Source organism: Hoplias malabaricus, chromosome 2 (genome assembly GCF_029633855.1).
Source record: "Hoplias malabaricus isolate fHopMal1 chromosome 2, fHopMal1.hap1, whole genome shotgun sequence".
Lineage (NCBI taxonomy): Eukaryota > Metazoa > Chordata > Actinopteri > Characiformes > Erythrinidae > Hoplias > Hoplias malabaricus.
Genome location: NC_089801.1, coordinates 25652824 through 25680412, shown reverse-complemented (window position 1 = coordinate 25680412; position 27589 = coordinate 25652824). Strand labels below are relative to the sequence as shown.

The 27589-nt window shown below is 38.5% G+C and overlaps 1 protein-coding gene across 2 annotated transcripts; it reads right to left on the bottom strand.

Annotated features, from left to right (window-relative positions):
• Window positions 1–303: 303 nt before the first annotated feature.
• On the bottom strand, window positions 304–26746 carry zbtb44 (zinc finger and BTB domain containing 44). 2 transcript variants are annotated; one of them, XM_066659101.1, is made up of 6 exons: window positions 24567–26746; window positions 19578–20676; window positions 17569–17653; window positions 16017–16168; window positions 14712–15012; window positions 304–6380 (listed from the first exon to the last, which is right to left on the bottom strand). In XM_066659101.1, exons 2-6 carry the CDS (start codon window positions 20647–20649, stop codon window positions 6002–6004), a joined length of 1989 nt encoding a protein of 662 aa, XP_066515198.1. In that variant the 5' UTR covers window positions 20650–20676; window positions 24567–26746; the 3' UTR covers window positions 304–6001. The 2 variants fall into 2 exon arrangements, with proteins under 2 accessions (XP_066515198.1, XP_066515199.1); XM_066659102.1 differs by having other exon boundaries at window positions 6205–6380; window positions 14929–15012.
• Window positions 26747–27589: the final 843 nt, after the last annotated feature.

The following is a 27589-nucleotide window of genomic DNA, read 5'->3' as shown; positions in this document are numbered from 1 at the left end:
ATCTGTTTTAGTTAACGGTTAGCTGCACAACCATGACTGTTTAAACATCTCAAACATGTGAGCTCAGAAACTGTTTTGTAACACTTTGTTGATAATATGTCATCACATAAAGCATATTTAGTATTCTGGGCCTTTATAAGATCAAAGTCATTTGTGACATTGAAAACTAAGCTCCACAAACAGCTTTACTTGATTATACTGAGAAAGGCTGCATTTAAGACGGACGAATATCACATTTGCGCTGGTAACATATTTGACACAAATATCAATCTATATAGTCCTCATAAGATTTTAGAACTTCAAACCTTCATTAACAGCTCTAGAGTCATGAGCCAAATTCTGACGGCATCTTAAAAAAATGCCCTACATTTAAAACACCTGAAGATTGCAACACAGAGGAAAAGACTGAAGCCGTGTTTGGAGTGTTAAGCTGTAACCGTTTACTTTCAATTGTAACTTGTTGTTCTCTTTACAAAACATCATTCAGCAAATTTGCATTGGCATAATAAGGACCACTGAGAAGATACAAAACAATAAAGGTACAATTTGTCATTATCAAAATAAACAACAAGCACACATATTAAACCCATAGAGCACTTCCAAAAATATTTTAGGTTACTAGCTACATTAGAAGTCTACCAGCATTCTGTCTACAAAATGGTATGAATTCACATCAATGTATGTTTGTTAACCATTAAAATATACTACAGATTCAATATACAAAGGCACAAGATACGAATAAAACTAAAATACGGTTGAAAATCAAACAAACAAACAAACAAACAAAAAAAACCTTCAGAGTAAACACCATTAAGACATTGTCACAAAAGCGGACACTACAAGGCTCAAGTTAAATACCAATTCACACTCACATTGGTATAAGAAATGTACAAAATTTTTTACTGTAAGGTGACTGATAGTAATAATGCAGGATCAGAAAAAAAGCGTCATGACCATCAAAACACCAATTTTTCGCTTGGCTGAAACACTGGACACCGAAGATTGAAAAGTGTACATAAAAACTGCAGCTCCACACACATCTGAAACAACATCCAACAAATAAATTCAACCCATGCTATATTGATTTTTGCTCGGATTTCTTTTGTACTTGGGAGAACATGCAGGTAGCACAGAAACGAGGCTGGGACCAAAGGCAATATTGTGTCATGGAAAAAAAAGCAAGACTACAGACTCTCTGACTATGAGATGGTGGTGCTTTCAGTTGACCGCAGCAGTTCGGGTCAAAAAGGAGGGAGAGATTTGCAGGATGTGTGCAGTACATACAGTGACCCAAAAGATCATCACATGCCAGTATCCCGTTCTTTCTGATGTTCTGTTTTTCCACGTTGCATTTCATTCTTTCTAACTTTTCAAGTGTAGAGTTCAGCTGGGACTGAGTGGGGTTTTTACAGGGTCCTTCAGAAGGTTTTCCATTCTGAATGAGCTAAAACTCACTCGTCAGGCTGATTTGAAGTTATATTGTTCATTTTCCTTTGCATAAAAAGAAAGAAAGAAAGACAAAAAAAATGTTTCACATTCTTCAGCCAAGTTCTAAAAAATAAGGGTTTCATCTCATAAAGTTGGATATTGCACAATATCACATACTGGGGGGAAAAAAAGTTGATAAGTTGAACACATCACATTGGAATGAAGCAGCTTCTGGCCAAATGATTGCCCTGTGCAATGTCAAATACAATGAGAAAAAAGAAATTAAAAAGAAAAATACAAATAAATACAATCACACCTTTTGAATCAAACAGTGTGTTTGGTGAATGACCAAATTTAGCAAGTGTTATATACACATTTGATAACTTCTGCAAATTTTTATTTTTAAACACTCATTTTTTTATGGAATTACAGACTGCTTTGGACAACTGTTAGTTACATACCAGCATGGCACAAAGGTATAGAGAAAAATTCCATAGTCTTCTGAACACGTCAATGAAAAAAATGGAGAAACGCTTTGAAATAATGATTAACACAAATAGGTTTGGACTAAATGTGGTTGTGAACCAACTAAGTTTGAAATGTCTTTTTTTAAAAAAAATCCCATTCCTCCCCCAATTTTAATCCTTGCCAAATCCTCCCAATTGTGAAATCTATACAAATCACAGGATGCTACCAAGCAGTGATATATGGCCACCACATTGATTTGTTGCTACTGTTAGTGTCAACGCACTTGAAGGAGAACACATACAAAAATGTTCTGATATTTTAGGAAAAAAGACAACCCCAATTGCCAGCAATGTGCTGTGTGATGGGGAGAGTAACTGCCATCACATTACCCAGAAAAAGCTAATTCTACTCTAAGACTCCCAGTGCCTAGTTAAGTTACAACTGATAGTGAGTTACTACCTCTAGAGTTTGTTTTGCTTAGTTTCTTACATCCAATCACTTTGTTTCTAGTACATGCCCCTTAGAACAACAGTTTTTGGGGTAATTAATATTTTACGATTAAGCTGAGGTCCAGTTCCAAATGGACATGAGGCACAGCTGACAAAAGTTAGCAGCATGATATATACAGCAGGAAAAACAGCAGGGGCAGATTAAATAATTAATCCCTTCAACTCTAAAGGCTTGTGAGTGGGCCCAAATTTCATTGTTACACCGCTTCACCTTAGTTTCATAGTCGTTACCAACAACTTTCTAATAGTTAGTATGGATGCAGGACATACGGAATTATTGAGCTGACAAAACTGATAACACCACATGTCAACAAGGAGACATCACAGATAACAATATCTGACAGTTTGTTTCATGCTAAAATCTATATATGAAGTGCAGCAGATTGTGTAGGACAAGTTAAAGATGGATTGTTGATTAAATAGCTAATTTAAACATCAAAATTATTGTTTAAAACGTGCAACATTATAAGTAATATTTCACTATTCCATACTTCCACATCTGCTTGCAATGGTAAGTAAATGTAGTATTAGGAGGAGTGCTGTTACTATTGGTTATGTTTGTGATTGAATAATTAAAATACCAAGAAACTTTGAGTTGTTCATTTCATAAATGTTCATATCCACACATATCATTCATTATACAGCAGTGTTGACTACAACCGTTCACAAGTAACCTCATGATACTGCCAATTTGAAGTAGCGTCCCAAAAGGAATTACCTTTGTGTTAGCTTCAAGCTAGCTGTGGCGTACATTCTCGTGCCGAACAGTGTAACTTAGCTGCACTCCAAGAGCTAGTCTACAGCGGAGAAAAGTGCTTTGCTTGTATTATGCCAAATGGGTCACTACGTTGGCATGTGAAAGTACAGAGGTTGATATAATTAACCTGGAAAAACACATTTTTTTAAATTAAATCCTATCACATAAGCTAAAAACTGATCTACTCATTTGTTTTATACTACCTGGACACGACTTGAATATAAGCTATATAAGTTCACACCTGGTGACCACTTTATGCTCTCAGACATACATAACTAAATAAATATCATATATTTACCTTTTTAAACAAAGTGTAGTACAATTTGCATAGCACTTTCGCCATTATTATTGGCTACCCTATGGGCTAATAATAGCCCTTATTACAAAAAGACTCATTTTAAATCATTCATTATTATACATTTTAGAAAGCTGACTTGAACTAAATCAAAGCTTTTGGAATGCAGCTTGTATGGGCAAACTCGATAGTCAATAGTTGCTTGTGTGGTGGATTTCACTTGAAATTTCTTTGGGTTAGATACTTGCATGAAGGGATATGGCTGAAAGAAGATATTCTGAAAGCTTATTTACAAAGCAGTTGGTAGCACATTTGAACATTTTATAAATTTAGAACGGATATTTAAGCTGTATTTAGGTGACCTTTCTAAAAGCATTCTGTGGATGGTGCAGCCTATGGTTTGGAACATTGTTTTTGTGTGCTGCAGTTTTAAAATAAGTCTTCTGAAACTTAAAGCACATACAGTGAATAACTAAGAATTCATAATGTTTTTTAAAAAAAGTGTTTTTTTATACTCTTAACATCTATTTAACTGACCAAAGTACAAAAAAAAAAACCTTCCCAGTGTGTTCACTGAACATACCGATTGTAGTTTGTAAATGTAAACAAGATTTCCCATTTGATGCAAGACGCTCTGCTCAGAGAACCAATGCCATTTAAAGATCTCCGCTCCATCAAAAAATGCAAAGATTGCATTTCAACATATTTTTATGTAAAATGGGCATTGTATTCTGCCAAAGACAACAATGACCATCAGGTAAAGCCAATATGACTGCCCATGTGATGAGCGACTTGCATGTGTGTGTGAATGTACCATTGACATGGAAGCGTATGCTGCAACAAATGCTGCAATTAAGCTTTTTTACATTTTTTCCAGGGAAGTACTTTTTTAGCAAGATGATGCCAGGCATTTTTCTGCATGCATTACAATGGCATGGCTTTTTAGACAATGTACTTGACTTACCTGCCTGCTGTGTAGATCTGTTTTTCTATGGTGCAAATTTGTTGTTGTGTACTGCAGGCATTAGGTTATAAATTTATATTTACAAATTAACATCATGTTGGTCCATGATAAGTATGGAAATATTTTCTTTGGACATTCATCAGTTAAATAAAGGTTCAAAAGAATAAAAAAACATACAAATGAATTCTTGTCTTTTCTGAATTTTACAAACAATTCCAACTGTTGTAGTGGATTTTCAACACTCTTCATCTTTTGCTTCACCCAGATAATAGCAAGACATTTTGGAAGTACAGCGGCTAAACTCTGAACATTATTAGAAGACCCTCTTAGCCTATTATCTAGCCAAATCATATACTTCATAAACAGTATGTATAAATAAATTCACTGTTACTGTTGCAAATAGCATGTAGCAGTGTGTTTATTGGGTATAGCAATGGCATACTCGTCTGGAGGGGAAAATATAGCTGTATTCTTCCAAGTATGGAGCAGTGGAGTTAGTTATTATGGGCTAAAATGTGTAGCTAAATTTTAACGATGTAAAAGCAAACAATATCTCGGCTGCTGTTATATCATGCTTTTTTGTAATTTACTGAATGAAAAGCTTAAAAACTGAATACTGAGTCTGCAGTTTAAGGGGTTAACCTTTCTACTCTGCTCCCCAAATGCAATACTCCAAGGCCTACTCTCATGATCATTGTCAAATTCTGATAATTCACTGCTGTTAAAAAGGCAACAGGATTAACAGAGGATTCCTTAAAAACAGTCTGAGGTTGCTTTACCAAATCAAGCTTAGAGTAGTGACTGAGTCACACAACATATTGGACTCCCACTTGGACTTCTGCTGCTGCAAAAGAATGCAGATGAAGTAGTAGCTCAGTTTTTTTGGGTTTTCTTTTCACATTTCTAAGAACTTCTGTCAGAGATCCTCTCATTTTGGGTCATAGGCCAAGAAGAACAATTTGCTACGGTTAAGGCGCTCCACTGTGCAAGACTAAACAAACCTTGCGTCAAAGGAGCAGGAAAGGAGGCAAGAAAAACCCCAGAAAGGATCTACTTGCTCATTCACTCATCATCCAGTATGATCCAGTTCAACTGAATAAGGCTAAGGTGTCACCTCAGTAGGCGTGGTTCATCATCTCACAGCATGTTTTTTTATTTTACACCCTCTGATTCCTCACACTACCTTGTAGAGGACTGTAGTATATTATATATATTCATATAATCTAATAATATATCCGGGAAAACCAATGAAATAATAAAATTACTGAAGTGTAGTCTTAAAACCGTTCAAGTTTACTCTGAACTTAAATTTGTTTTGAAAACCAATGGAAAAGGAAAAGAAAACCATTCACATTTCTGTATAGAACAATTCACAACTGAATACGAAGCATCTAAAAAGTTAAAGTGTCCAAAAGAAGTGAATTCCAGAATGCATTCAACATGTAGAGACCAGTGTTCATTTATCATTTTTCTTGTTTCATTATCCTGGCTCAAGCCATGAACTGTAACTGTGTGCAAACACGAAGACGCACACACCGACACACACACACACACACACACACACACACAAGGAACATTCCTCACTCAATTGTAATGGAAACAAGTGCTTTCTTCTGCTTTCGTCCCTCCACTTCCTTCTCTCGGTCATCTTCCTCGGGCTCAGGTAGAGAGGTGACAGCGACAGCGTTGTTGGTTTGCTCCACTGGTGTCCCCTCATCCCCTGCCTCACTCCCCTGAGCTGCTCTGGAGGCTGGGATGTGGGGTGGGGGTGCTGGGGGGTGGGGGTCGTAGTTCATGGTGGAAGAGACTTGGGAGATGACGGGTGTTTGGACTGAGGAGGAGGAGGAAGAATTGGCAGCGTTGGCCGCAGTTTCAAAGGCCTGTTCGGTCATTTCAAAGTGGGCCAGACTCTCCTCCTCCTCCTGCATGTGGCTCAGGTAGTCTGGGAGGAGGAACTCACTGTAGCAGAAGAGAGAGAAAGAAAGAGAGGTTAAGTACAGCCAATTGTGGACAATTCAACAATAACATTAAAATATACATTTCTACCTCTTTTAGACACTTCTTTATACAGTGGACTTTACAAACAGGAGGGCGAATGGTAGGTCTTGACAAATCAATGGGTTTTCTGTTTTTTTGTTTTCTTCTACACTGCCAGAAAACCTCTCACTGTGGTCGTACCCTCAATGGTACATATTCAGAACCTTTAATAAGGGAACATAACTGTACCCTTGATTTCATACTCTCTTTTCATCTCCAGGACTTATTTCCTTTTCTTTTACACAGTTCTATAATGAAATATTACAAATATTCACACTCCTTCTGGAGAAAAGAATGTAATGTATATTTAGGGAACACAACTGGACTTTAAAGCACATGTACTTTGAAAAATGTATGCAATGTAAAAAATGTACTTTGAAAGTTACATTTACATACATTCTTTTCACAGAAACTAGTGTGTGCCCTTTGTTCTTCCTCCGTTCCGGAATAATTAATATAATTACTAACACTTATAATTACTAACAATTGCAGACAGAAAACAAATAAATAGACCTTAAACTGAATATTGAAAACACAATTATACATTTATGAAAACATACAACATTTTTGAGAAATAGTAAGAAAATGATTGGAAAGAAATAAAATGAGGAGAGGTCAATTTAATATTTATCAGTTATATGCTTTAAGTACATGCGAAAACAGTGTGGCGCTTGGAGCAGGTGCTCACTGCAGCTCATGGCGCTTGTATCAGTGGGGGAAGGAGGCGGGAGGCTTGAAACGTTTAGGGCTCTAATGATGCGAAGAATAGCCACATATTTTTTCCCCTTTAGCTGAGCATTTTCTTCTTTTTTTGTCTGCACGTGTACAATATTCTCTCAGTTTTGCATCTGTGGTTTGCTTTTTTCGTTCAGAAGTATTTCTTTGTGCTTGGTTTTGGCTTTTTTTGTCGTATTGATTTTGCTTTTTTTGTAATAACATCCAAATTGCTCACGTGTGTCTTTAGCCTTTGTTTACATCCAGAGTATACACAGCTGAAACCATGAGCTTTCTTATCTGGATTTTGCAAAATACTGGGTGATTGTGTTCCCTGCCTGGAAAAAAAGTGGGGGAATGTTGCACCTGACCTTCCCTTACAGACATAATGAACTATGGAGTATGTGTAGCCCAGGTTATATTTTTTATATAAGTATAAGTTTATATATTGCATAATTATGAAAACTGTGAAACATTATGTAATTTACACCTATGAACTATTGAGTAATAGTTTTTTTTTTTTTTTTTTTTTTTTTTTTTTTTTTGATCATGTCACGTACTACATCTTCCTGCTTCATGTACCACATTCCTGCTATCACATACCACCAGCAGAACTACTGCTTTAAACTATGCAACTGTAAACCAGCGAGCAGAAGAATGAACATTTTGTTACCATAATTAGCCTTCAAACAGTTTTTACTGGCAAAACAGAATAGTTTACATGGGTCATGTTCCACTACCCTTCCTAAGAAAGTCCTAGATTTTCCTTAATTAATCCACTTTTTAAACTGACATTTATCCTTACGTGTTGCTTTATAAAAGCATTTGCCTGACTTCTACACACAATCAGTCCTTCCATACACAGGTCCAAATTTTAATTTGAATCCAATTTCATGTCCTCTGGCACAAGCATCAGAATCTAAACAGAGGCCCTGCTTACGTATTTAGGCTGAACTAGGAACTGCCTGTATTCAAAAACGACACAGTGAGTAAGGAGTCAGTACTGAAACTTGCTTTGTTGCATAAATGACTTGATACTTTTGGATTAGAAATAATCTAATTTCTCTAAGAAACTAAAAGCAGGAAATACACTGTCTAAAATTTTGTAAAGTTTGTAGACACCTTTACAATACAGTCTGCATAAAGCCTGAAATGAATTAGGATGCTCAGAAGCAGCTTATAGAGATGGTTTCCATGCACAATGCCAAGTGTCAGCTAGAGAGATATAAAGTATCCCTTTTACAGGCTCTAGAGCAGTAAAACTGCATTCTCTAGAGTATATGAACACCGTCCAATACATCTGTGATGAACCTGAGTGGATTTTGTGATCCAGAACTAATCCTCCAATATTAGTACCTGACTTCACTACTTCTTGTAATTACAATCACACAGAAAGTGTGTTTGTGTGGGAGTCAAAACATGTAATACCCTTAATTTCAGAAAACACGCTGAATGAGCAGGTGCTCATAAATATTATTCTTTCGGTAAGCACAGTAAAACATATCAGCCATTACCAAGCCAAAAGTTCAGCAAGTTCACATTTAAAAGAACGCTCTGGTGTTTTTCCACCGCATCACTGTCTGCACAATATGGCCCATTTCTGCAGAAAATACTTTTGTAATGTCTCCCTATACTTAGCAAACAAAGCAGACTTTTCACCCAAATATGCTTATGATAGACGCACAGGGAAATGCACCCCAATGGCTGCCTGTGTTGATTATTAACTGACTATCTGACAGAGATGCCACAGAGTGGAGATTAGTTTGAAAAATACTGGAACATTCGCCTAAGGTTTATAAGGCTCTCAGATTCTCTGCTTTACTCTGAGCCTGGGGAACACCTGGTTTCACCGAGGAGAGTTCGGGTAGACGGCGGCTGCTTCTCGTTATCACAATAGAGCAGCATGCATCAGAACACACAATGCAGCCACGTTTTCTGCCTGCCAGCGAGCTCTTACTTTTTCTTTCTCCGTTTCTGTGCTTTTGAGAGTGTGCCAAAGCATTGCCTCACTCCTGCAGGCCTGGTCAGCTCAGACGCTGTTTATTTGGGCTGAGCGCACATGGATAGGGCAGAAAAAGAGAAAGAGCGCGCGTGTGTGTGTGAGAGAGAGAAAGCGAGACAGACAGAAAGAAAGAAAGACAGTGTGAAGAAAAAACTACTACATAAATTACGTGCGTGGGGCTCATGGCTCAGACTCTCTAGAATCCTCAGGCATAACATATTGGCTGGACACCAAGTGACTATTAGATGTCAGCTGTAATCTTTGTTAGGCTACCACTAAGCTCATAAGAATGTATAGAATTTGTTAAGAATAGCTGTCAATTTCTCCCCTCACCTCATATGCATGTAAGTATTAGCAGCTTGATTTTTAACCATAAACTTCACTCCAGACCACATTCCCTAGAGACCAGTACATATCTGTCAAAGGAATAAGGTTTCACTTCATAATCCAACTCTTCCCAACACAATGATGCCTTGAACATATTTCACAATCATTTGTAACCGCAAACTGGAAATATAGGCTATAAATGTTCCATTACTTCAATTTTAATAAATGCAGATTTAAATACAAAAAAAAAAAAGTTTGGCTGACGCCTCCCTAAGAACATGCAGAGTGCTATCAAGTGATAGAAAGCCTACGTGATGTTTTGGGACAAGAACCACATTAGGAACATGTGTGAGCATGAGTTTCCAAGGATAAGAGACACCAAAATCACCCAAGGGGAAGAATGTCTATCAACCTATCGAACAGTTTTGTGAGTGAGTCAAATAAAACGCAATAATGCCTGCACAGTTTCACTGGGGCCTGAATCTGTCAACAAAGCTCATAGCTTAGGAGCATTAATCAAAGATGAAGAGAGGGATGGTGTTTAAAGAAGCATTACACTGACTTAAAAAAAATTAAAATAAAAAATTATAAGTTGTTTAGCCATAATCAATGTCCTTCGGTCAAGAGTTTGATGTGAAATGTGGCATTCTAGAGAAAAGTAGAGACTGGTGGTAATAGGAAACAGATATCTGAAATATTTAATGCCTCTAAAAGTGACCTCACAGGGAGCTATTAAATAAAAGTGTTAAAATGCTGCATGATACTTTTTTTATGATAGTTTTGAAATAAAGAGCCTGTTTTTCTGTGAATTCAAAATTCACAGAAACATTCAAACATTCCTTTTTTTTCCTCTTTAAATTTGTAGAAGCTGACCATGCGGCAAAAAAGGGACCAACCAGCTACTACTGCCCTTATGTTCAAAAGAAATGGTTGATGAGCAGATGTCAAGTTTTAGCCCAGAAGGCATGGGCAAGGGTGCTGGTCATTCTGAATGGTAATGTAGCCATTAATGGGTTTTCCATCCACTGAGTTTTTGCGAATGAATATGTGCATTAAAAAAACTGAATGGAAAAGGCCTGAAATTCAGAGTGTGTGTGTGTCTGCAGCCTGGAGAAACAATGGGCGTAGTGGATAGATGGAGATACTGTTAGTCATTTCTTGCATCGCCCAATCATACAATAAAGATGCACTGTCCAATGAAAACTCTGAAACACCTGTCTGTCATTGTGTGCATCAGCCAATGTTTATAAGGAAAGTGCAGCCCGAGAGGGACTGGGGCTCACCGGGGAACTCCTTAGCAGTTGTGTTGGGGTTATTTGTGTTGTGAGCTTTTGTGTGATTTGGGCTTGGTGCAGGCTTTGGTACCTTCACATATCATGCCCAATATTTCTTGTTCACTATGCCCGTGTTACTGCAAATAATAAAGAACAAAAAGACAGTATTTCTGTGTCTCATATCCCTACCTTCGTCTTATCGTCCAGCTCGTGGAAGCCCATGTAAAATTCAATTCTCAATCGCCACGTAAAATTTTCAGCTTTAATGAAAGTTCTCTTAACAAAAAGTTTGTTGGTACTAAAGTGCTGTAACGTACATTCTTAAACTCCACTGGCTATGCTGTTATAGCGCACATTAACAGAGCGACTCTGGTTAAGACACTTAACAAGAGAGGATATAAATTACTTTAAATGTTTTAAGATAATAATAATAATAATAATACATTTTATTTTTGGCGCCTTTCAAGACTCTCAAGGTCACCGTACATAATAAAATCAAAGCAAAACAACAGGTATATAAACAAAGCTAGTTAGCTAAACTGGCTAATTAAAGAGGTACATAAAATCAAAAATCAAAGGACTAGGCTAAAGACTGTATGCTGTCCTGAACAGGTGGGTCTTGAGGCGTGATTTAAAAATGTCCAGGCAATCAATATTACGAATGTCCGGTGGGAGGGAATTCCAAAGACGGGGGGCGGTGCGGCTAAAAGCTCTAGACCCCATGGTGGTCAGACGGGCTGGAGGGACAGTGAGACTGATGGATGAGGAGGATCTAAGAGTCCGGCAGGGTCTGTTTATGTGGAGGAGCTCTGTGAGGTATGGTGGGGCAAGGTGATGGATGGCCTTAAAAGTAAGCAATATGAGTTTAAAGTCAATGCGAGATTTAACAGGGAGCCAGTGGAGCTGTTGAAGAACAGGGGTGATGTGATCAATGGATGGAGTTCTAGAGATAATACGGGCTGCAGCATTCTGAACCAATTGCAACTTATGAAGGGTCTTGAAGGGGAGACCAGATAAAAGAGAATTGCAATAGTCCAGACGGGATGTGACCAGGGAGTGGACCAGGATGGCAGTATTGTCAGGAGTGAGGGAAGGACGGAGGCGGTTGATATGACGAAGATGGAAGTATGCAGAGCGAGTGATGTTATTTATATGGGTTTGGAAAGACAGAGTGCTATCAAGGACGACACCCAGACTCCTTACCTGAGGGGAGGGGGAAACAAAAGTATTGTCAATGGGGATGGAGAAACTGTTTACTTTTGCAAGAGTGGATTTTGAACCGATGAGGAGAACCTCTGTTTTATCACTGTTGAGTTTGAGAAAATTGGAGGAGAACCAAGACTTGGCTTCCTCTAAGCAATTGCATAGGGAGGTGGGAGGGAGAGAGGAAGTGGGTTTGCTAGAAAGGTAGAGCTGGGTGTCGTCAGCATAGCAATGAAACTGGATGTTGTGTTTACGGAAGATATGACCAAGGGGGAGAAGATAGATTATGAAGAGAATTGGACCAAGGACAGAGCCTTGAGGAACACCGGAAGTGAGAGGAGATGGCTGGGATGTGAATGTCTTTAACTGAATAAACTGAGTGCGGTCAGAAAGATATGAGGTGAACCAGTCCAGTGGTGTGTTGGAAAAACCGATGGCTGATAGTCTATGGAGGAGGATAGAATGGGAGATGGTGTCAAATGCTGCACTCAGGTCAAGGAGAATGAGTATAGATAAAACACCCGAGTCTGCTGCAGTCAGAAGGTCATTTGTTATTTTGAGGAGAGCTGTTTCTGTACTGTGATGAGGACGAAACCCAGATTGAAACTGTTCATAGAGGTGGTTATTAGAGAGATGGGAATGAATCTGAGAGGCAACTGTCTTCTCTAGGATTTTTGAAAGAAAAGGTAGGTTAGAGATGGGACGAAGGTTATTGAAGTTGTTAGGATCTAGACCGGGTTTCTTAAGAATAGGGGTGACTGCAGCAGACTTTAAAGACGAAGGGACAAATCCAGAAGTGAGGGAGGAGTGAATAATGGCAGTTATCAGAGGCATTAGTGAAGATAAACATGTTTTAACCAGGGGTGTTGGGAGAGGGTCAAGTTGAGAAGTGGAAGGTTTAGATTTATGGATGAGATCAGAGATATTGGAGATAGTTGGAAGTTGAAATGTAGTAAATGGGTGAATATAAGGGGCTGGAACTGGAGAAAATAATGTACAGAAAGTGTCAGGAAGCAATTGTTGGTGTATCAGATCAGATAAGATAGCCCCGTGTCTGCGTGGGTTTCCTCTGGGTGCTCCGGTTTCCTCCCACAGTCCAAAAACACACGTTGGTAGGTGGATTGGCGACTCAAATTTGCGATTGGCCAATGTTAAGTATGTAACTGATGGCCAAGTGCAGTTTTTAAGTGGCAGATCCAAAAAAAATAATGATTGACAGGCTGCTCCTACAAGAAAACACCCCTCACTAGTCTTCGTTTGGCAGCATTCCCCTTCTCCAATATTCACAAAAACACCAAAATATTGCAAATGTTGAAATGCTGAACTCCGGACTGCACAAACATTGACTTCTATCAGATCACTGCCCCTGGACTGTCCTTCCTCTTCTCTCTTATCCATGCTTTAAGGAACATTTTGTTTTCATACCACCACCACCAGAGCTTCTTATTTTTACATATGTGTAGATTACTGTACACATATAGAGCGCTGTGCAAAGGTCAGAGACAAAAAGGCATTTATTTATTGCCCTTGCAAAACATTAAGAATCGACACAAAATCTCCCCCAAAAATTTGATTCTAAAAATATTTTGATATAAACAGCCATAACATGGTTCTGATCAAAGCAAAAACCCTCTCAAATCTGTCCATCTTCCTCATTTCCTTGCCACCCCTGATGACAGGAACCTACGTCATATGAGGCTATTTGCCAAACTATAATAAATGTTAACAAAACTTTTGCATTTTTGCAGCTGTTATTTCTCCGTTGCGTATAACATTTGCAAAATATTAGGATGGAAGCCTCTCTATTGTAACATCTGGTTCCTAACATTGTTGGTGTTTCTATACAAAAAGCCATTTCACGCTCATCTCTCTGAGACTTTGTTTACATCTAAACAACATAATAATGTGGACAAAACCTACAAACACAACTAGTAGATTTACTACTACTACTTTAAGGCAAATATCTAGTGAAGAATGTACTTCTATGGCCCAGGAACCACTTTTATCACAGAGGATAAAACATGGCAATTGAAATCAACCACTCAGGATTCAGTTTTAGTATACTGTATGTGTAAACACTAACATTCAAAAGATTGGATACAAAGTTTTCCAATAATGTAAAAGCAATCAGTTGCAAGCTAGGAGTAGATTAGGGTTAAGGTTATTTAAAGAACGTAAATATTTCAGATGAATAGATCAGTGATTCTCAAAATGGCCCCTAACATCTAGATTTTTTGCTCTATCCCTGGAACACCTGGAAGTCTCTGAGAACTACTTTAAGAACACTGCAATAGGTCCTAAATAAACTTTATGTAGTCTGAGAATTAAAAATAAACCTATTAATAAAAACTTAAAACATTTATATTAATAAAACTGCCACATATTCAAAAGTGCCAGGCAAGGATGACAAGCAATTGTTGTGAATAAAACATCCCAGTATGTCATTTACTAATTTACTTTCTTGCTGTTCCCTAAATTGTTGAATATCCAATAAAAAAGCTTCTACATACAGCTGCCGGGCTACAATATTAAAATCAATATGACTGGTATTATTTAATAAGCTATTATATAAACTTAAAAGAGGTGTATGTGACAAAGGCTTCCAAACTTTTGAACAGGAGTGTATATTTACTTTTCATATCCCGCCTTCTGAAACCTGGGTGACTAGCTAAGCCTGCATTGGTGTTCCTGTTCGCACAGAGTCATTTCTAATTGCGTTCAGCTCCTCCTCACCTGGTCTGGAAGTAGTTTGCTAGCTCTGATGCTTCATGGTTCAGACTCCTCAGGTGTACGATTAAATTGCCGGAGTTGGTAAACATGGCGCCGCATGTTTTGCACTCGTAAATCCGAGGCTTGCGGATGATGTGGCGGGACACCCTCATATGGTGCTTATATTCACCGAAGGAAGTGAATGTGGCGCTACAGATCTGGCACCGGAAACAGCGTTTACCTTCATGCTTCAGCCGGTGCATCTTTAAGGAGTAGGCTCGCGTGAACTTTTTCCCACAGCGGTCACACTGGAATGGCTTAATGCCTGCCGGAGAAACAGGTCAGAGGTCACACACTAGTCAACCCAGAGGGCACATTTTTATTAAAACTGTTCTTTATACTATGAATGTACACAATCAACCATGGCATTAAGACTACCTCCTTGCTTCTATACTCACTGTCCATTCACTCAGTGCACATCCACAGGAGCACTCTGTAGTTTTACAATTACAGCGTGTAGTCCATCTGTTTTGTATTCTTTGCATACTTCTTTTTACTCCACATTCACTCTGTTCTTCAGTGCTTAGGAGCCCCACAGAACAGGTATGATTTGGGTGATGGATCATTCTCAGCGCTGCATTGACACTGACCTGGTGGTGGTGTTTGTGCATGTTTTGCTGATATAAGTGGATCAGACACAGAAGTGAACCTGGACTTTTTAGAGCCCCGTTTCCACTCACTGTCCACTCTGAAAGTAAATATTTTTATAGCTAAACATGGGACCTAGTGTTTAAAAAAATTTTTTTTTTAAATCTGCAAATAGGACACAATGAAATTCTGACAGGCAAATAATAAGGGTTTATAATATGCTGTATTTACATTCATTTCACAGGGAAGCAGGTAAGGAGGATAGCTGGGGATACAGTCCTGTATTTTAGGCTTATCTTGCTACATCCTAATAATTAGTCTGGATATAGAAATTTCTTATATATTTTAGTGAATGTAAATAATTTACTATGAGCAGTGGACATAAACATTTTTCTGCATGAGCCCCAAACAATGTATTTACATTTTTGCAATTACATGCAAATACTTACTCTATATAAAAAATATATATAAATGTGACAATTTATTTGGTGATGAAAACAATGTAATATTGTTCACCCCTTGTGGCATCTCAGAGGCATACATAATTAAACAATCTCTGACTCCTGTTCCTCATGCCAGGGTGTTGTGATGAAAAGAGGCCTGTAAAGAGTAAAACCAAACAGCTCCATGTTCATGACCCAACACAGAAATGCTGGTTACATAAATGCACGGTCTCCTCACCGGAGTGGATGAGCATGTGTTGCTTGAGGTTCTGAATTCGAGTGAACCGGACCCCACACGTGGGGCACTGGAAGGGTCGTTCCGGCCCGTTGAGACCAGGGCGTGCTGACGGGCTGATATACAGGTGATACGGATACTGAACATTTTCCAGCCTAAAGGAGAAGAGATGGGGGGGATGATATATAGTCACTGGTTTCTTAAGTTACACTTTAACATTTACCTAATTTTTCCACCCAATTATAAACACTAAATATATTTAGTCTAAAGTTGATTAAAATCAGACACCGCAGCAAGGTTCTGGAAATGGAATTATCAGTGAAATCAAGGTTAGATCATTTTCAGGGAAATTCCATAGCTATTAATTTTAAACTGTTTTCAGTGATTAATCAATATCTGAGGTACTGTATGTGCGACGGTGAGATGTGGAAATTGCATGTGGGGGCATGGTTGAGAAATGAGATGGAAAAGAGCAAAAATGGAATTCTTGAAAACCCAGAATGAAGACTCCTAGGGAAAAAGGTTGGATGTGTTAAATTAATACTCTGGCTCAGATTTCTCTGGACAAATTATTAGGTGCATGTACAACACTAGTCACATAAATCTATCATACTGTTCTGTAATGTTTCATAAAAGGTATTTTCCACAGAACACCAAATGACCAATATTATTTTCAAACTAGTCACAGACTTATACTGAGAGTATATGCACGGAAAAACAATTTCAGATATTTGCAAACCCCTGCTTCTATATTTTTAACAATAATGTGCTTTCTCCTGAGACCAGCTAAAACATCTTGAACTGTACAGAAGGTGAGCAAAAATAATAATAAAAAAATGTGTTATATTATTAAAATTACATTACTAATTTAACTTCTTGAGGTACAGAATAAAATAAACAACATCTTCCTGCCTTTTTTTTTAAGCTGCATAACTTGCATAAATAAAATACATGACGACACTTTTCAAACAATCTAAATATCTTCATTCCGAGTGGTGTTCAACTGACAACTTGTGGTAAACGTTTTGGAACATTACTGGAAAACTACAAAGTGATTTGCTTGAATGTCTGCGAACAGCCAACTTAGCAATTCCTCCTGACTTGTTTTCCTAACGCAAATGGTCTTTTTCACAGCTTAATAAAGATCCGTCAAGCTCACATATAACAGGTTTAGTCAAGCATATCAAGTTGTCATATAAAAGTATAAACTCCTCTCCAGAGATGGACAGCTGTGTCTTCTTCTTCCCCCTTTGTTTTGCATCATGACACTTCACTTTTCTTCCTGGATTCCAACAAAATTTAAGATCCAAGAACTTTCCAGGGAGACTGCCAACTAGCTTCTGGCCGCGTGGCAACGAGTCATTGTCCTAATAGCCACGACAATACAGCGTCAGATTCCACCACTTATAAATGAGTATAAGTGAAGAAAGATGGAGAGTGTGAAGATGAAAAATAATGTCCTGCCTCAGAGGGGCCTTTTAGTAAAATCGTAAAATTGAGACATCATAAAAGGAGACTCTGTAAAAACAATGCATGCTTGTGGATAGGCCCCTACCTTTCATCCTCCTCCATGTGGCCAGTGGTGTTGGGAGTGCCTTGGATGGACTGAAGACCCTCTGTCACCCCCTCATCCATGGAACCTGAGGGGACAAATAGTCACTTGTTTTTATAAGATATTAATAACACAGAAATGCCATAGTAGGTATATAGTCAGCAAGTCATTCAAACAGAATTTAGACATTGTGCTTTGGCCATTTTAATTAGACACAGTACCAGGAAATGCAAAACAATTTAATGAATGAATAATGAATGGATGCAAATTAATGAAATATAAACAAATTAATACATACAACTGATTAACTGCTACTCTGGCTAACAGCAGCATGGCTCAGGAGGGCCTTGAGGATGAGAAGCACTTCAGTAACAAAGAGGCAGTAAACATAAGATTTTACATGTTTTCCTGACTGAGATATCCCCACTTGAGACACACCCGAGAGTAATACTGGCTAGAGCTGAAAGATTAAATGTTTTATGTCAAAATCCTAATTTAAAAGAGTGCCATTTTTACAATCACAGGATCTGAACTTTTAATTTTAGCTTAAATATTATTAAGAAAAATGTCTTAAGTTTTAAATGGGGATATTATCTGGTTTATTACCAATCAGAGACAAACCAAACACTGTGCTGTGTACATGATAGCAACCACAGCTGAATGGCAATCTGGCTCTTTGCTCGGTGTTCAAAATTAAAGCCAGGTTTTCTTGGTCGTCTTGGTTATAAAACAGGCCTGGACCACTTATTGTTTTTTTTAACAGAAAACAACAGCAATTTAAATTAAATTCGTAATATGGGTTAATTAGGTATTTTCCACCAAATCATTCTGCATTAGCAAGGATCTTCTCATCTGCTGACCAGGCACAGCTAAATACACAAGATGAGTTATGGCTAATATGTGGTGAATTAAAGGAAATATACATTCTTGGTAGATGTCAAATCAGATATCTCATCAAATTAGTTTCCTGCTCATTTGGACTGTCACAAAGGCCATTTTTTGTGACTGATATTATGGCCATTTTAAGAAATTCCTATGCCACTGCATGATACTATAATAGCATAATAATGTATTTACAACCCTTTAAAACGGCAACAAAATGTAACAAAAACGATCAATAAGAAAATTGGAATATTATTACATTTTTAAATATATTAAATAAAGGTATGATTTGTGTGGTGGATGCTTCTCATTGCTTCAGTGACACTGAAGTTGTGGTGGTGTTAGTGTGTGTTGTTCTGGTATGACTGGATCAGACACAGCAGTGCTGCTGGAGTTTTTGAACAATGTGTCCACTCACTGACACACCTACCACGTTCCTAGGCCCTGGTCATTGAAGAACAGGGTGAAAGGGGGAACCCTGTTCTTCAATGATCAGGACACCCACAGAGCAGATATGATTTAGGTGGTGGATCACTCTTACAGCTGCGGTGAAACTGACACTGTTGCGGTGGTGTGTTATTGTGTGTTATGGTGGTATGAGTGGACTAGACTAGACTCAACGTGTGCAGAGCAACAAATGGACTACAGTGTGTAATTGTAGAACTACAAAGTGCTACTATATGTTCAGTGAAGCTGAGACAATGGACTGTGAATGCAGAAACAAGCAGGTGATCATAATATTAGGGTTGATTGCTGTATATCCATATAATGTATGTTAAACCGATAATTACTGTGATAGGCCTATGCTCATGTAGAGTATTGTGCAAAAGTCTGAGACTGCACTTTCTTTTATACAGTTTTCAGGCAAAGTAGATGTTTTCTCACTGTCAGAAAACAGTACTTTATAATGTATGCAGCAGTAGGGCTACTGCTCATTCAGAAATGAGAGACTTTGAAAAATACTTTATCTTAGTAGCTTTTTGTAATAAATGTCCCCATTAACAATTATTTATCTGTCTATTATTTAACTATCTCACAGGAGTTAAATCTAAACAAACATGTGCAATTAATGAGTGATGATTAAACCTTGTTAGTTTTCTTGATTAGTATCATTATTTGAGAGAGCACACCTATAGACGAAGACTGTGGACTGATGAGCAGATCTTCCTGAGTGTGCTCACTGCCCGGAACAGTCTGCTGGTCACTCAGGGAACTGTGGGAGGCACTGACAGGCTGAGAGGCCTCTTCATGTACCTCTTCGTCGCTCAGCCTTTCTACCTTGACCTGCACATCCTCCTCTTCCTCTTCCACTACAGCAGTCCCACCCACACCAATACGAGGGCCCTCACATGACAGGTACTCCACCAGAGCCCGACTACTTGGGTCCTGCCCAGATGCACTGGCTGACTCCAGCAGCCCCTCTGGCAGCTTGGCCTTTTCAGTAGCGAAGCGACGATCTATGCCGAAAGGGTACGTCCAGGAAAAGGCCAGAGAAGGCTCCAGGGTCTGTGCAGTACTCTCAGGAAATGAGGATGAGGAAGGTGAGGGGTTGGGGACTTGCGGAGAGGAAGAAGAAGCTGGCTGTGGGCTTGCGAAACCTTTGCGCTTACGGCGTGACTCCCGACACACAGGAATGGCCCGCTCTGCAACGCTGCATTCAGAAGACACCGGAGATGGTGAGAGGGCATCGAGGGGTGCGAGGTTGCAACCTGTAGTGCCTTCTGGAGCCTCCTGTGACCGGTGGAGCCCAGTAGACACTGCAGACCCAGTAGCCCCAGCAGATGAAGAAGAGTTCCACAGGATGCTGGACTTCATGAATTCCGAGCAGGTGTTGGCCACCGCAAACATCTGCATGTAGCTGGCAGCAGCCAACACATCGATGATATTTTCCGTGCTGATGGAAAGCGTGGAAGTGTAGGCATATTCCAGCAGGGGAGCAAAGCCGGCCACAGTCACATGATGAAGATCCAGTACAAGCTTGTCATCTTCAGTCCCGGAATCTTCCTCGCAGAGCTTACCCGATAGCTTGGTCCTTAGGAAGTCGCTACAGCAGGCCAGCACCACCTTGTGGGCAGAGAATAGCTGGCCCTGGACGCGGATGGTGACATCACAGAAATGGCCTTCGCCGCGCAGGGCATTTAGCTTGTCCAGCAGCTCCTGGCTGTGACTTGGGGAGTTGTGGGTGAAGGTCTTTACTCCCATCCTCACAGCTGACGAAGGAAGGATTTACTGGGACAAAAAGGGAGAGAATGTAAGTTAAGCACTGCAAACTTGTGGTAAATTGAGTAGGGGTCTGCGATATGGCCCTAAAATAATATCACGATCTTACAGGGTATTTTGGCATTAACAATATTTTTGGCGATATGAAAAAAACACTGAAAAATACTTTTATGTTATACTGATATAAATAATATTAAAATGAATTATTATCTTATTTAAATTATAATTAATAACATTTTATTTTAGTACAAATCTAACAATTTCAAATATTCCGAAGAAACAAGAAATAAATGAGTAAACATTTGCTTATTTTATAAATAACAGTATCTTACCAAGATTCTGACACTGTATAAAATATATATAGAATATTGATATTTTATATCCAAACCACCACCACACAACTAAAGTAACTCCTCTTTTGGAGCAAAATCTTTGAATTAAGAGCAAATTTCCAGCTCACCTTTCACTGTGCCTAAATGACTCACTTAATGAATGTACACCATATTATGTGTAACTGCATGACATCATTACATAAACATGTCAGAATATCACGATTATCATGATATTGATTTTTTTTTATTATTGTTTACAAAAAATATGAGATGTTATTGCACACTATACGATATGGCACAGCCCTAATATCGAGTTAACTGTTAGCTTATCTTATTTCTGCAAATAGTAATAGTAAAGAAAACTTTAGTGCAGTTGAGTGCAGTTGATTAGAAGAGAATTGGATGTTGTTTTCTGCCAGATAACCCCACCAAGATATACTGTTTGCAGAGCAGTACAGATGTGTTTCACATGTAACATTATCAGCAGTGCCAGCCTGCTCAGGTTAAGTCAGACCTCAAATTAGGTGCATACAGAATACACAAATCCAGTGTAGCTAGCCTACATTATAAACTGGCAAGTCTCTGTATGTAGAGCTGGGCGATATGGCCAAAAGCTTTAATCACAATACATTTTTCTATATTGAGCAATCTTGATATTTATCACAATATAAAATTGGGAAATCTTGTAAGACATGCAGAAGAATACATCAAATGTTCATTTTAGACAAAATTTAAATGTTATTATCTGAACATATTATACATACATACAGTATGCAAATTATTCAAAACCATAAAGAAAAGATTTCAAGGAACAGTGTCAATAATTTTGAATAATATTGACAATGAAAAACTCTTAACATATCTCTTACATAAAGAATTAATGTGTTAGCTGTGCCCTGTGCAATGCAAATATTCTTTACCACTTTAAAGCATTTAAAAATGTATAAGAATATCAAGATAAACTAAGAAGATTATTCATAAATTCATTCATTCATTCATTCATTGTCTGTAACTGCTTCAGGGTCGCAGCCACAGTGTGTACAGTACAATACACAATGTAGAGTTCTGAAATGTTAACGTATTGCACTTAAGCCATTAGAAGGCTTGGTTTATAACAGTGGGACAACTAGAAGGTGCTATTACGGTTAATGAACCTCAAACACAGAGAGAAAGAGATATATAACATACTTAATTCATATATATTTAATTCATACAAACAAGCACTTGAATTAAACTTATTATAGTCTTGTGTATGTCACTCACATTCTTGTACTGTAAGAGCATGAGCAGACGCCCTACAGGGAATAAATACAAGCGTATATTGAACATTGGCCAAAGTCAAAAGACAACACGAAACTAATCGAGTTTATTTTATCACCCAGGACTATCAATATACTTTTCTTATAAAAGCATGTTCAAGATTAAGCTGACAATGCAAAATCCTTTCTCCAAAGCACATGCACAGACTGAATTTAAGTGTTTGTGGAAAGAGGCGTAATACACATTTTAATACACTGATTGTTCTGACTCTCAAACAGGATTCCTTAGGACAGCCAAATAAATAAACTACCTGTCTAGAATGGCTTGTTATGAAATGAATCTCTTTCAGATTATGTACTTGGAAAGCTCAAACTGATTTTCTAGAACATCTGCCTCGAAAATGCTGCACAGGTGTCCTGGTGACATTTCATTGAGCCATAGACAAAGATATGGATGCACTAAGCAGGCCTCTTTCTCACAGCTCCAAGAAAAAAAAAAAATAATAAGGACAATCCCCAGTCCTTGACCCATGCAGTTAAAAGTTTGCCATTACAATTTCGTTCACATTGCTAGGGCCGAGGTCAAGCACAGCTGAACAATTTGCCAACGTCTTTGTGGAATTCAAAATTTCAGACTGTGCAGAAAGGCACGTAGCATTCCTTCATGGCAGAACCTTTATAAGACGCTGGGGAGGAATGGCTGGATAACGTAGGAACAGAATGAAGCCCCTCTGCTTCAGTAAGACGTTGATTTAGCACTCTGCATGGAGTGGATATGCCTGGTTGGACCATGAACTTACTGATGAGAGGCTAGATTTAAATGCTTTCTGACATTTTTTTTTACTCTAGCAGGTGCTTTTGAAAAGCACAGGCAAATCATTGTTAAAGCTTAAAGCCTTACTCACTAAACTCACACTACACTTTGTTTTTATAAAGCAACAAGGTCTGGCTGAACAAATTGACAGAACAAATTGAGAAACCGCAAAGGTCTCACAACATTCAGATGGGACACCAATTTGCCTCTATCTGTCTCACAGGCCCTGCCATATCTGAAAGAACGTGGCTTGGATATAATGATAAGTGGCCAGCTCTAGGTACGAATCACCCAAGATAGTGTCCAGTGTTTCAGAGACATACTGTGATGGTCTTGATCAAAATTTTCAAGAGAGTAGAGGTAGAGACGTCTTTCTCCACCTTCTTTACAAATTGCATTAACAATCAACCAATCTAAACCTTTGTAGGATGCCTAAAATACAGACAAACAATGACTATCGGCACATTTTGACAACAAATGCTGCAAGAGACTGATGAAATGATACGTGGCACGCATCCTCCAGTCATGAAAACTAGTTGTACAGTCAAAAAATAAAAAGGTACTGGACAAAGCATCAAACTGATCCTTTTTAAAATATGAGCTTGTGAACTGGCAACCCCACTTGCAGGTAGAACACAGGTTCTGTCCAGCATATTTTGTTGTTTCCACAAATGTGGGATTTGTGTGTATTGCATTAAGCAGAATTTCAGTTTATCCAGTTAAGGATCTTAAAAACAGCAGACAACCCCCAGCTTTGGGCTTAAGATATCCAGCTGATCACTTCTTTACTCAGCCCTTCTTTAGTTGAAATTGATGTGTTTTAGCGAGATGTTACTAAAAAATACAAGGGGTTACTTTAAAACAAGGCTGGCAACCTTTTAGATAGAAAATTCATTCAAATGTTTAACATATGTCTGTAAAGACTTACTGTAGCTTCACCTCTAACTTTATTGGCATAAACTGTTTATTGCAGGCCTGTTTTGGGGAAAGTTGAAGGGGCGTGGCTCTGCCACATGAGTTGCTTTTGTTTACCAACTCCATGGCGCGCGTTCACGTTTATCAGATAAAAACGCATAGTCGCTGCGAATATCTGTCGGCACATCTGCTACTCCTCACGTTTAGTTAGTTTAAGCAGCCACAATTTGGTCTGTCACAGTGATATTATGGTATGCCGCAGGCGAAGCAACCGAAATGAAAAGCAAAGATTTAACATTACTTCCTAACGTAATATATACGACAGCAAATATGTAGCTACATCGATGGTAACATTTAGTTCGCTGAACTGTTGGTAAGACCTTTTGGAAAAAGCAGAGGAAACAACAGCAGTCTCAAACATTATTTTGTGGCTAGCTGGCTTCGCTAACATTAGTTGGCTAGCAGCTAACTCGTTATCGTTAGCTTGCTACGTGACGCCGAGCGCCAAAAACTGAGTTCCGTTCGGGCTCGCGCTCCCAAGCGGTAAAAATCCAGCAATTTAGCATCGACTGTACTCACCAAATTTATTCGGGAGGAGGATAAATTCGGAGGCTTTGTGGAAAGCAATGCACACATGAAGCTAGCAGCCAGTCCGGGTTAGCGAGAGCTCGCTAGCTTTGGCAGCGCTAGCATGTCGTTGGGGGCATTTGAACGAGGAGTTTCCTCTCTTCGTAGAGACACTTCATTTTCCTCCGCCGTTAGCTGTGTATACACCTCGCTCCGGTTGAAATGGCTAAATGTCCCCTGGGTAAAGCGAACCGCAATTACCGAAATACCGGGGGGGAATCGCCGTATCATGTATTACAGGTTTGTGTTAGCTGCTCTGTCCCAGCATGCCGTTCGTGTGGTGTCGCTTTCTCCAGTATCTTCCCCCTGATTCTGGCTGACTGACCACAAAGTATCTCACAGTGGAAGATTTTTGTTGTACAACTTAATCTGTTGTCAAATTCTTTCATTGTATTTTAGATTAAACAGTTGTAGTTAGCTGCGTCATGTAACTCTCTCTATCTCTCTCTCTCTCTTTAAAACATGATGTATCTATTCTCATATAACTGCATTGAATGATCACCGGCTTAAGAACACCTACCTTGTATGTACACTTATTGTCCATTTTATCAGCTCCGCTGACCATACCGGGGCACTTTGTTGTTACTGTATTCTACCTTTTTCTCTGCATACTATCCTCATTTCTCATTGCTATTCAGAGGGCAGCACCATCACAGAGCAGGTGTGATTTGGGTGGTGGATCCAGAGCCTACCTGGAATCATTGTGCGCAAGGCAGGAACACTTTTGAGTCTCCAATCCACTAACGTGTGTGTTTGGACTGTGGGAGGAAACACAGAGGAAACCCACACGGACACGGGGAGAACGCACCAGACTCCTCACAGACAGTTACCCGGAGCGGGACATGAACCCACAACCTCCAGGTCCCTGGAGCTGTGTGACTGCGACACTACCTGCTGCAACACACACTTAAACACCAGCAAAGCGTCAGTGTCACTGCAGCGCTGAGAATGACCCATCACCTAAATCATACATGCTCTGGGGTGAGCATGTATGATAACGATGCTGACCTTAAATTTGGTGAGTGAGGCCTGCAATTACATAGATGTTTATGTGAATTATGGAATTGCCACAACTAGAGGTATTTTAGCTTTTTGCCTTTGTATCTAATAAATAAATCACCAATATGGTACCAGTTTTGTTTACTTGCTGAACACCCTAATTAATTTAAATAATTTGAACTGATGGTATGTTATCTTCCAGATCAAACTGAGGAAAAAACAAGGCTTCATTAATGCAATCTCAGTCACAAAGTTGTACCAACTTTCCTGATTAGCGCTTGATAGATCAGGACAGATGTTTGTCATGGACCAGTACCACTTTAAAATAAGACTACACTTAAAGTGTATGAATAGTTTAAAAATCCATTCAATAAATGATTATTAATTATGTTGTAAAAACCTTAAAACTCATTAATAATCTTTTTGTAATAAAGAAATAAGGGAAACTGGCCTCTATTTTGTCTAAGAATTGTCAGAACTTGGCAATGAAAATGGCAAGTTAAATTATAAGTAAAGACTTTTGAATGTGAATTTTGTCATTTCATATGTTAAGGTGAACCACATTATCGTCAATATCTAAAAAGATGTTCTATCCGAGGTTAATTGATTAAACATGGTTGTATAAGGGTTCAAATTATTAACAAATATGTGCTGAAGCTTTTTAATTAGTTAATGTCGACTAATGGAGAAGACAAAGTAAGATAAGTATCCAGAGATCTGAGGTTTAACAGTGTAGATGGATGTGGGTTCACTATTTGGCAACAAACAGGTCACTGTTGCACTTTCTATCTCTGTGTTATAAATTATTATTAATTATTTTACTGCTTTTCCAACCTAATTATTGACCAATAATAAACAGATTATAAACCATTTACAAACCCTTATAAGTGTAGTCTAATTCTAATGCGGCACCCATGGACCTAACTGGATTCAGATCTAGACTCTTTCCTGGCCATGATACTGAGATGTGCCTTTTCTGAAGAAAATTGATGAGAGGCTAGATTTAAATGCTTTCTGACATTTTTTTTTTTACTCCAGCAGGTGCTTTTGAAAAGCACAGTCAAATCATTGTTAAAGCTCAAAGCCTTACTCACTAAACTCACACTACACTTTGTTTTTATAAAGCAACAAGGTCTGGCTGAAAGTGTATGAATGGTTTAAAAATCCATTCAATAAATGATTATTAATTATGTTGTAAAAACCTATTAATTATTTTACTGCTTTTCCAACCTAATTATTGACCAATAATAAACAGATTATAAACCATTTACAAACCCTTATAAGTGTAGTCTAATTCTAATGCGGCACCCATGGACCTAACTGGATTCAGATCTAGACTCTTTCCTGGCCATGATACTGAGATGTGCCTTTTCTGAAGAAAATTGCTATTGCTGTTTTCTTTGCGGTGAGATACATTACCATTCTAAAATATAACTTCTTCGCCACAAAACCATATATAATCCAGTTAAGTATCTGTCTAAAATTTCAGTGTATACTCTTTTGAGGTAATGCTTGCCATCTCCCCTGGTACTTTACCTGACATATCATAAATGAGCTAAACCAGTGGGGAAATATTTTAAGTTTTTTCAGATTCATCACTGAAAATCGCTTTAGTTCATATTTGAAATGTGTAAATCCCATTTCTTTCAATTGATATCTTACAATGTTTGTCACAGACATTGACTGTTTCCACCCATTTTGTTTTCTGTTTGCGTTACGCTTTCGATCCTAATGCTTTGAAGTCTTCCTTTGCCTACCTTAATGTTTTCCTTGAATAACCTTCCCATTTTTATACTTACAACAAATAACAGACACAGATACTAAGCTACTCTTAATGTTGGATTCCTTTGCTGATGGAGTTGTATAATCCTTCCCATTTTCCTTCAGTTAGCCAAGTTCCCATTAAGTCAAATAGTTTAATCAATGTATTTGAGGTATGTTTCAGTCAGATATTTTGCCATATCTGTGATCTGCTA

Bases quoted from the DNA above. Each gene is read 5' to 3' on its own strand.
- zbtb44 (XM_066659101.1), bottom strand. From the start codon at position 20,649: ATGGGAGTAAAGACCTTCACCCACAACTCCCCAAGTCACAGCCAGGAG. The intron at 15,013-16,016 runs GTGAGGAGACCG...TTTCTCCGGCAG, and splicing joins ACACATGCTCATCCACTCCG to GCATTAAGCCATTCCAGTGT. The intron at 6,381-14,711 runs GTGAGGAGGAGC...CTTCTGCTACAG, and splicing joins GCAAACTACTTCCAGACCAG to TGAGTTCCTCCTCCCAGACT.